This window comes from Manduca sexta, chromosome 2, assembly GCF_014839805.1.
Source record: "Manduca sexta isolate Smith_Timp_Sample1 chromosome 2, JHU_Msex_v1.0, whole genome shotgun sequence".
In the NCBI taxonomy this organism is placed as follows: domain Eukaryota; kingdom Metazoa; phylum Arthropoda; class Insecta; order Lepidoptera; family Sphingidae; genus Manduca; species Manduca sexta.
Window position 1 is genome coordinate 232,836 of NC_051116.1, and position 12,007 is coordinate 244,842.

Here is a 12,007-nt window from a genome sequence, read left to right on the forward strand (position 1 = left end):
TGTTATTATTATTTTTATTGTTATTAGAGAAATAAAAATACAATGGGGATAATAAAATTGATCATTGCTTTAATAGGCTTTTTGTAGAATCATTAATGTCCCAAGCTTCTTGTGTAGTTAAAATGTGTGTGTATACATTTTAGAATAGTTTAAACGAATAGTATTTGTTACATTCATTACTTATTTTAATGATTCTGTACTTCATAAATGCTGCTGAAATCATGAAAAGTTAATTAGTGTAGAATTAATAATTAATGCCATAATATTACATACTATAAAATACGTTGCAACAATTACAAACTTATTACTTCTGCACTATTTAAACCACAATCTGACAGCTGTCAAATCTGACACCTGTCAAAATAACGTTCCGTTTCGCGCAGAGCAAGCGGGCCAGTCGTCGAAATCGGCCACGATAGAAATGTACGCGCCATCGTCATACAACGATACGATGACTGGGGAAACTCTGAGCTCGGTTTCAGAGAAATCTGAGACGTATTCCCAAGATGAGGGGATGACCGACAACCTCCGCCCATCCCTGAGGTGCCTACGATGCCCAACAGGCATATGCTGAGCCAGGTAAGTCAATATCCTACTAATATTATAAATACGAAAGTTTGTGAGAATATATGTTTGTTCCTCTTTCACGAAAAAACTACTGAACGGATTTGGAAAAAAACTTTTACAGTAATATTGGTTATACATCAGAATAACACATAGGCTACAATTTATAATGATTTTATGTAATTTTTATAATATAACGATACATATCAAGTACTTAAGTCGAAAAAAAAAATTCTGTAAAACTTCTTCCCGCGGGCGAAGCCTAAGCAAAAGCTTAGTTGAATATAATGTAATATAAAAGGTGCCTGCTTCAGTTGCGTGCGCAAAGCGACACCGCTTTGAAGTCCCAATTGGAATCCTAAGTCGTGCACAGTAATATTGAATTTTTCTGGTCAGTGTCAGCCTGGAGTTTGTAATTTATGTCCAATACAGTAATAGGCCTGCTTTCTATTATATTATGGAACGGAAAGTTTTGGCAAAAAATTTTTGCTATACCTTCATCTCTCTCTCTTTAACAATAAAAGACGTAATGTCTGTGTTTAATAAAGGTGAAGTTTGTGTGTAGGTGAACTATCGATTCACGCCGTATTTAAGTAAACTACGCCACTTTTTAGCTCAAAAAGGATTTACGTAGGCGAGACGCGAGCATTATAGTACGAGATAATTAATTCATGTTGGTTTTAGAAAATGCTTAGTTCTATATCTGTGGGTCTTAGATTTCTTTTTTTGACATCAAATTTGTGAATCAACTACATTAATAACATACAACACACTTCATGCATTCATCCCCGAAAGGGTATGCAGAGGCGCAACCAGGGCACTCACTTTTCGCCAATTGTGTTCCGTCTCATGGTGTGATAGAGGGCGAGCCTATAGCCATATCGGACACAAATTCCAAACTCCGGGTTTTCACTGAGCAGTAAAATCCAAATATCACTTTGCCCGGCCCGTGCTTCGAACCCAGGACCTCAGAGCGCTGCCGCACATGCAGTAAGCCACCGAGCCATCAGTGAACTACATTAATCATAGACAAAATCTTTACTATTAAACTCCCAAAATATAATAACCTCGCTTTAAATCTTCAATGTTTGAACTCTCCAATTACAGTCTCAAGATCTTTATTTTCATACTGCGCCATAAATACAGCGAATTTAAAGTCGTTTAATGATCTAAAACATTCCATCGTGAGATTTTAGATTTTTGACGCCAATGTGACCTCTTCTTAACTGACTTTCTTTCAATTTCGTCCTAAAGTTCATTGACCAGTCAGGTATAGACTGAAAAATATATAACTAGTATTATAAAAGAGTAGCGTTTGCTTGCAGCTCCGCTTGCCGAAATAAGGTGTTTTGGGATAAATATTCGCTCGGGATGAAAAGTAGGCCATAGCACTTAGGAGTTATATAGCATTCTGCTAGTGAAAATTGCAAAATCGGTGTTGTTCCTTTGATTAGCGCGTTCAAAAACTCTTCAGCTTTTATTAGTATAGATCTTGATTTAATAATTAAGGTTTTTGGATATTAATGTTCCACTGTACAATTATGTAAAGATAATTTATTAGGAGTTAGGAGACTGCGAAGGTCCATAAAAGATATTTTGCAATACAAAAGGCCTGTGTAATTTACGGGGATATATTCTATGTGTTAACACAAGACATTTCCAAATTTCAGCATTTTTTTATCAGGCATTTACTTATAAAACGAAATATCACAACTTTCGCTTTCATATTAAGATTTATTGGACCTACATTTAATTCAATAAAGAAAAAATAATCAAAATCTATTCAACTGTCATTTTATACTTAACCTCCTAAATAACTTATTTAAGCTATGAGATAAAATCCATGTTCTGGAAGTAAGTTTTTATAGAAATTCGCTGTTACTTTATACTTTACCTTTAAATAAGCTATATAAGCTGGGAGCTAAAAATACATATTTTTAAACCAGTTTTTAATAGAAAAAATCCAGGTCAAATCACAAGTACCCTCAATTTTTTTTTATTCTGATAATATATTGTTCGCTTAGACCACGGACGCCTACCTCATGGACGACCAGGGCATCGTGATCCCCCCACCGCTGGACTACCCGCCGCCCAACTACGCCGTGTACGACGGAGACCACGCCAGGACCCTGCCTCATCCGCACCGGCATAAGGACATCAGCGGGCACAGCACCTTGGGAAGGAGTGCTGGTGAGTTTGGATTAAAATGGCGATTGGAATGGGTGGAAATTAATGTAATGAAACAGATTGAATATATGGGGTGAAGAGTTACGTAGTTAAACGGTATGAATAATAATATAATAATAATATCAGCTCTGTATTGTATACTGTCCCACTATTGGGCACGAGCCTCCTCTACTACTGAGAGGGCAGAGACGCTGGTCCATACAACTGATTCCTAGATTTCAAATAGTATTTAATAGATTCTAATATCAAGAATTTCTAGGTATTATTTAGTACGATGTTTCCTTTTTCACCATTCGCAAGATATTATAAAAAGAAAATAACTCTAGTCAACACCATCTCTTCTAAGATTTTACTGCCAAGCTGAATGTAACCATTGCTTTAGTTTCAAAGGCCACACCCCTAGCACTGTAATTCGTAATATGTTGTACTACCATTTCAAAGTAACTGACATGCGTCAATTTAGATGATTACGATTAAAATTTGCGTTTCAATTATCCCTACAACTTTTTCGCTCGGTTATCATATTACCTTGTTATTTAATTTTCCTTGGACGTACTGTTCCATTTTCAGAACGTACGTTCGATTTTCAAAAACTGTAGATACAGTTATTTTTCATTTGATGTTTATTACTTAATTATCAAACAATTCGTTATTACTTTAATTATAAACAAAGGATTCTTTAAGACACGCAGAACTACATTTTTCAAAGAACTAGCACGAAAAGTCAAATACAGTTAAAAAAATATCAATTTAAAATCGAACGTTCCTAAAATGTACAACTTAGTAAACATTTCCTGATAATTGCCAACTAAATTATTTAGTATATCAAATTATTTCGATATCAATAAATTACACATATATTCGTGCTATGGTGTTGACATTGTCATGAATTTTCAGAGTTTTAAGATTATATAGAGTGGACATTGGGAAGATTTCATACAAAAATTTTGAGCTTATGTCATGGTTACTCAATACTTCGTGAAATAGTAAAACATTAATGTAAAATAAATACTTCATAATTTTTCAATAGTGTGATTGGCACGTTTTTTGCGCATATTAGTATATTTTCTGTAAATATATTATTTTTGTATTAATATCTAAGGACGCTGTGACATGTCATACGGACATTTCAAGTAAGACAGCGACTTATTACCAATTGTAACTTATGGAGCAAAAATTTAGCCCTGATTTTCGGTCTATAACTAACTATATAATTTAATGCATCGATATATATGTACTACGTACTAGATTTGACGTTCCAAACATTCACTGAGTTCAACTGAATTGAACTGCAAGCCATTCAAAATGATTTTAGTATGGTGTCAATATTGACAGCTTGTGGTTGTGTACGGAGTGGCGCTCATGATATAAGAACTCGAGTCTAAGTGTAAACCTGGATTTGAATAAAAAATATTAGTCAAATAAGTAAAATTATTTCTTGTTCAAGTGAATAAATTTGTTATAACAGTGAAGTTTTGGTTGTCATTTTAGTTCAGATTTTGAACAAATAGTTTATATGGACGTTCGTGTCTATAGAATATACGTCAATTTTAATGTCTTTGTGCATTCAATAATTTTACATCGTTCTCAGGTAAAACGAACTACGTACCAGCTCCGAGCCCCATGCCGCCGCTCGATGGATCCTACTACAATATGGCTTCCGATAGATATCTGTCCTACCCGCCTTTGATTGGAGAATATTTGCAACAAGTAAGTGAATTTTGTAACAAATAACTGTGCAGTAGAATTTAGAATGCAATATACTAAATATCGATGTAAAAAAAACGTATTTGTTTTAGTAAAATATTATACTATTGAAGAATATCCGACTAACAAACTCGCTACATCATGTCAATATAAGATTTCTTTATATGAAAGATTGTCATGAAAATAATAATATCAGCCTTGTATTATATACTGTCCCACTTCTGGGCTCGGGCCTCCTCCACTACTGATCTCATACATACTCCTGATTCCTGAATAAAGGTGTGACATGCATTACCTTCCTTAAGCACATAATATCCGACACGTTTATACCAAAATTTTCTAATTTTGATAGAATTAAAAATAAATTGGCAATTAATATGAATGCTAGGACTTTACACGCTAACGTAATTTCTTTTTATTTCACGGAGAAATTGATTGACATCTATCGCTCAGCATCAATTGAAATTAAAGAGTTATATTGAGTTTGCTGGCTTAATGACCCTTCATTGAACCGCCAGATATTAAAAACGTATGACGAGCGCCAGGCCGTCCTACCATTACATAATTCTATACAAACCCCAAACAAATACAAACCAAAATACCTCTAGTTCCTTTAGCGGAAGGTTGGGTATACCGTGGTGGAATCCTCCAAACGCCCCCAACTCTCAAGACGCTGGTAACATACACGATCACCAGCTCAATCCAAGCTCCCACACTCACCATCTTTATTACTTGCAGCAAGCCGGCCGCACTCCAACTCCCCCTCAGCAGTACGGAGCTCAGCCATTACCGAAGCCTCACATGATGAACGGAGGGATATCGGGAGGATCGCCTTCTCACATGACCAGCCCGCCGCACAACTACGGGCTTGATGGTAAGATTCATTTCGAAAATTTCCTTTTTTAATGCAATTATGATCTGTAAATATATGAAAACTTTGAATAATAATAATATCAGCCCTGTATTATATACTTGCCCACTGCTGAGCACGGGCCTCTACTACTGAGAAGGATTAGGCCTTAGTCTACCACGCTGTAGTGCGGATTGGTAGACTTCACACACCTTCGACATTCCTATAGAGAACTTTTCAGATGTGCAGGGTTCCTCACGATGTTTTCCTTCGCCGTTAAAGCGAATGATAAATAAACTTTTAATGATATTTCCAAATGTAAAAGAGAATTCTAGGAAATCTCGAATGTTTTTTATATGATTAATTACTTTTTCGGAAAAAATATGAAATATAAATACGCAAATTCGTCGTGCATTTTTACATACCTGAAAATAATTGATTACTATTGATTTCTGAAATGTAAGTTTTCTGAAGTAAACCTAACAATAAGACAGTTTCTCTAGACAGACAGTCAGCTGGTGGCACTCTAAGGCGTCAGAGGCTGGACAAGATGGCCGCCGTTCCACCACCAGATGTCACCGTACTTCATCAGGGCAATTGCACACAGGTGAGTTATGAAAGACTTAAAATATACCAAATAGTTTATATTTGATGGCTTCATAGATATCAAACTTCATAAACTCAAAAGTTGCCAACACCAATAGGTAAAGTATTGTATATAATACAGTACAGTATAGTATTATATACCGGTATACCTAGTACTTATTTAGTGTACAGTAACCTAGACATTTATATCTTAATTATGACGAATTAGATACCCAGCAACATCAGACGAAGTTTACGAAACTGCGTAATGACCTCATTAAGTTTCAAACTCACCTAAACCCATTGTTACAGCACCAGATGTCCCAAACTCCATCAGTGAAGAAACCCCAGTCGATCCTGAAGGACCCATCGCGACACAAATACGGCAACCAATACGGGAGCCCAGTTTCCACCAGCACCCCTCACAACTCAAGCCAAATATTGACAGTCCAAAACCTACCATCAGACGTGCCTCAATATGGCACCATTAAAAAGGAGAATAAGAAACAAAACGTGACCATAGATGAGTCATTTAACAAGAGAAGCGAAACACACGTTGTGTAAAGTGACGCACTTGAACAAGTGACGGAAGTGAACCAAGTGACATTAGTGAACCAAGTGACATTAGTGAAACAAGTGACAGTGAACATGTGTAAATAAGTGGTCTAGATACAATGTAGATAGTCTTTAAAATTGATTGTGATACAGGAACGATGAACTAGTTAGTGCAATGCATCCAATGGATATTGATCTGGTTGTATTACGACTGATTTATTTAGGCGATGCGACGTCCAGAACTATATGACATTATCATCGGCCGAAACGTTTTAGAATTTACAAATTTAGATCGTAATCGGGTGAATAATAATTGAATTATTTTTCTCCCTAGTTTTTTCAAATGGTTTTTTGTGGAGTGACGATTTGCTAGTCGTTTGTTGATTATGACTGGTTACGCTTGGCCTGTGACGTGCAGTTTTCGTACTTATTGTACTGAAAGCAGTTTAGAAACACTTGTATTTGATGAGAGACAATTTTCACGAACACTGTGGCACGTGTTAAGTGTGCATACATATTCACGAGCAGATAATTGGCTTTTCCGAGAATGAGCGTGAAAACGGAAAATACTCATTTCTAACTCTTTAATCTCATAATCCAAAGAACTGATTTTTGGTACATTAAAATCTGCTAATTGCTTTCATATTAGCTACACGAATAAGACATATTAAGCAAGTGTTTCTAATATAAGTTGTGACGTCACACGGGCTCAGTTAATAAGCAAATTATCAACTCCAAAACATTTTTTATAATAATATGATTCCCATGAAGGATCTCTTTTATATTAAGCTACGTTTGTTTGATAACATCATCTTGTAGGTGTTAAAAGGTAATATAAAAAAATATTATAAAATTCTAACGATTTGTATCGTTTGATTTTTTTATTGAAAAATTGTTATGAAATTCGAGTTTATTGTTACGAAACGTATATTTTCAATACCCCATCGATATGGAATTATTTTGTTTTAGAAAAATTTGCCTAAGTGTTTGATTTTTAGGAAAATTTTATTGATATACGTGAACAGTCCCTTGGAACTTCATTGCACCATTTTACAATTTCAAAAGCCTTTGAAACAATCTGCGACTTCATTCAAGAATGTAATATTAGCAGTTTCATTTCGAAGCCATTCATATCGGAAATATTGTGGTCTTCCGACAAAATTATAGCCTAACATTATGGACACACGGAATGGGTAATCCATAACCGAAAATGCTTTAAAATTGTACGTTTCACGGGACTGGGAACGTGTTAGTACTTTACGTATACTGCCAGTCTCTCACGTCACAAAGTACTGTAATATTAATTTGTCTCTATATTTTTCAGAGTATGTAAATAGTCTATTATTAAAGGATAAAATACTCAAATCGCGAACTGACAATAAATATAAGTTTCATTAATTTTAATTTATACATCAGCTTCTATATTAATGTAAATAATTGTAATTTTTCAATTTATAGCTTTTTTACAAACAAAAATAATCGGTCTTAATACAGATACCAAAGTTTTTAAATCTATTTTTAAGTTATTAAGCTACTTAATTATTTTTTTTATTTTTATTTCATTTTTTTAAATAATATGTAACATGATTTTCATTTTAAACAAAAATAAATGAAAGATTGATTTTGAATTAATGTTTCGATACAGATGATTTTCCAAATTTTGAAAATCCATCCATTGACAAGATACGATTTTATATTTACAAAAAAATATATATTCTATTGTTACATTTCGAATTTAAATAAAAGAAATCTAATAATACATTTTGTTTTATTTTATTTTCATCGCCTTTGGTTCATTTTGTTTGTCACGGCAATCTTGTATCCAATTATTGAACATATCATATCACGAGAATGAAAATTTTACATTTAATTTCTGCTGAAATGAAAGTAATTAATCATATATTATTTTTTCATTTTTTATCTAAAGTGCCAAAATATATTTGCATTTTTTATCGCGGCTCCCCATTTTTTAGATAATTATTACGTAAAAAAAACGTTGTAGCTGTGTTATACGTCCTTCTAAAATTTAAGTAAATTTAGTCAAATATTAAAACCGTGCCTTATACTTTTATGCCATTTTGAAAATAAAATATCACTTTAAATATTGCTAAAAGTCTAGTATAAATAACATTAAACGAAATCTCTTAAGGTTTAAGTGCATTCTTTATAATAATCGCTGCTTCTATATCAGCGGCCTTGTGTCGCCGAACATAACAGTAAATAACAGTCATGAGTGGTTATAAGACTGAAAAACTATTTTCTTTCATTTAAATCTTTCATTTACCCTTGTAACTTTCATTAACGAACACACTCGGCCTTGACGTTTACATTTTGTTTGCTGCAATTAAATGTTTTTTATCTGGAATTATAATAAACATGAGCTTGTCATTTAGAAGTAAGAGCTAATCCAATGTTCAAAACATATTGTCAATGTAATTAAATATAATTATCATAAATTAATTAAACAAGTCAATGTTAAATCTGAGGATTAATGAGTTTAAGCTTATGAATACCATTAAATGTAAAATAACTTTCATTTACATCCATCATATGTTCAGTTAAATGAAAGACTTGGCTTTTACAATTATATCGCATTATAAATCTAGAATCCCAAAGAGGCACACTAAATACTCAAATATCTAAATAACAATTTATTAAAATATAACATGAGTAAACATTATTGCCAAATATAATATAAAAGAATAAAAAAAATAGTACAATACTGTAAACACCATACAACTGTATTCCTAATACATACACCGGCTACCACAAATTTCTTCGTAAATTGATTAAAATAAAAGTAAAAAAGCATTGTATGTGGCCTAATTGTAAAACTCAATAGTATTGAATCCATCGCAACACTCCATCCTGCATTATATTTATTGTTAATAGATTCCATCCATTGTTTTCATCAACGCACTTAAGAAAATGAGTTTTATATGCCAAAATTATTACCAAAAGCGACGTCCCATGTGTTAACAATAACGTATTTTTACATTAAAAAATGATATTTTGAATCCATAGAACTTATCTGTATTAATAAAAAAATCTTTCCTAATTTTAATAATTTACTAATTTTATAAATACACCATCTATTGTGCCTATTTAAAAACTCATTTTCGTACACCAAATACAGAGGGCGTTGATGAAAATCAATATCTACTTGACATTTCCCCTATTCACCCCTTGTATTATACTACACATAATATAATTAAAAATAAGGTTGTACATTTATTCGTTAATTCGAAAGTGACTTTCATATTAATTAAAGCTCATGATTGTGTAATCAAAATACATTTAATTAAAACGTATATGTTAAAAAAATGTGTATTATTTTTTACACCTAAAATTCACAAACAGAAAAAACACACCTTCATAGATTATACACTACGTTTTACACATTTTTTCGTGCAAAGGCAACGCTTGAGAGCCGACAATTAAAATAACAGTTAGTTTCTGACGATTTTAAAATTCCAATCCAGTTTTCACAAGTCAAATGACTTGTGGGCATAGTCGGCTTAAAAACACTCCTGGGTCATTTCGAAAATACAGGTAACATGCGTCGAACTGACCGGGAGCATAAAAAATATGACATTAAAATCGTCCTAGAGCTATAAAACGTAATTAAACAACGCAGAAAAATCTGGCAATTACAAATATTTGTAAAACTAATTTTCGGTATATTCGTCGCTTAGATATTATTGCCTTTTAAGCGTCGACATAATTCCAAATCTTACCATAATCCCAATAATTACTACAATAGATAAATAAATGGGGATACATGAATTATCTTGTAATTTAACCAACATGAAATTTTAAACCCATTTTACAACCAGTATAAATTAACATAGGCCCTTCACTACATAGTATAAAACAAAGTCGCTTTCTCTGTCCCTATGTGTGCTTAATAATATCAGCCCTGTATTATATATACTTGCCCACTGCTTAGCACGGGCCTCCTCTACTACTGAGAGGGATTAGGCCTTAGTCCACCACGCTGGCCTAGTGCGGTTTGGTAGACTACACACACCTTCGAAATTCCCATAGAGAACTTCTCAGATGTGCAGGTTTCCTCACGATGTTTTCCTTCACCGTTAAAGCGAACGATAAATTCACAATGAATACACACATGATTTTAGAAAAGTCAGATGTGTGTGCCCTTGGGATTTGAACCTGCGGACATTCGTCTCGGCAGTCCGTTCCACACCCAACTAGGCTATCGCCTATGTGTGCTTAAATCTTTAAAACTACGCAACGGATTTTTGATGCGGTTTTTTTTAATAGATAGAGTGATTCAAGAAGAAGATTTATATGTATAATAATAACATCGATTAAATAGTCAGCATTGCACCCGTACGAAGCCGGGGCGGGTCGCTAGTGTTAAAATAAATTAGCGAACTGTAAACACAATACATGATAGTAACAATTATAACATTTCATATTTACTCAATGTAAACTACTCTTGAGCGACACAGTCTTGAAATAACGATTAAGCTCCTTAAATAAAGATTAAAAAAAAGGCTTGCTGCTTGACTGCCTCGGTGGCGTAGTTGTACTGCATGTGCGGTACGACAGCGCTCTGAGGTCCTGGGTTCGAATCCCGGTTCGGGCAAAGTGATATTTGGGTTTTTCTGCTCAATATCAGCCCGGAGTCCGGAATTTGTGCCCGATATGGCGATAGGCTCGCCACCTATCATGGGACGGAACACACTTGGCGAAAAGTGGGTGCCTTGGTTGCGCCTCTGCATACCCCTTCGGGGATAAATTGCGTGATATTGTGTATTGTGTAAAAAAAATACTCTAATAACGTTGACGTTGCCACTATCTGACATTAGAAATGATACGTCTAATATCTAGAATGTTCTATCCCCAACCGAGAACCCTAATTCAACACTATCCATCTAAGTTCGATCGGGGTAATCCGCCAGCCGCAGCCCGCAGCCGCAGCGGCTGCCCGACGTCACAATCATTAGGTCTAATCTAGATTAGTTATGTCGTAGAAAATATTCTGCGTGTTTAAATACAAAAAGAATATTGAGATGGTAAACTAATGACTATTAAACAGTATTATCAACATAATAACTTCTTTATTAAACTATTTATGGCTATTTTTACAATTAAACGTTAATTTTTTATTTATATAGAACGTCTTATTTAAACTATTTATGGATAGTTAAACATATATTTTGATATGTATCTGTTTTATTGTAACTGGTGGTGGGTCTCTCATATGTGAGAGTCCGCCTGAGTAGGTACCATCGTAATGTCTATTTCTGCCGCCAAGCAGCAGTTTGTAGCCACTGTTGTGTTCCGGTTTGAAGGACATTGTAGCCAGTGTAACTACTGGACATAATAACTAAACACCTCATGTCTCAGGATGGCTAGCACAATGGAATACCAGACAATACTTTGTAATTCAAGGTGTTGGATTGTGTTTCTACTGTCTATGGGCCGTCGTATCGCTTACCATCAAGCGAACGGCAAGCTCGTCTCGACATTAAGAATAATAAAAAAAAATTAAGTTTGCAAAAAATAATTTTTCACTCGACCCGGGATTCG

The 12,007-nt window shown here is 34.1% G+C and overlaps 1 protein-coding gene across 2 annotated transcripts; it reads left to right on the forward strand.

The window, feature by feature from the left end:
* Positions 1 to 383: 383 nt before the first annotated feature.
* Positions 384 to 9,459, forward strand: LOC119189080 (phospholipase D beta 1-like). 2 transcript variants are annotated; one of them, XM_037437843.1, is made up of 6 exons: positions 384 to 579; positions 2,589 to 2,754; positions 4,343 to 4,461; positions 5,197 to 5,332; positions 5,803 to 5,915; positions 6,206 to 9,459. In XM_037437843.1, exons 1-6 carry the CDS (start codon positions 553 to 555, stop codon positions 6,455 to 6,457), a joined length of 813 nt encoding a protein of 270 aa, XP_037293740.1. In that variant the 5' UTR covers positions 384 to 552; the 3' UTR covers positions 6,458 to 9,459. The 2 variants fall into 2 exon arrangements, with proteins under 2 accessions (XP_037293740.1, XP_037293742.1); XM_037437845.1 differs by having other exon boundaries at positions 5,812 to 5,915.
* Positions 9,460 to 12,007: the final 2,548 nt, after the last annotated feature.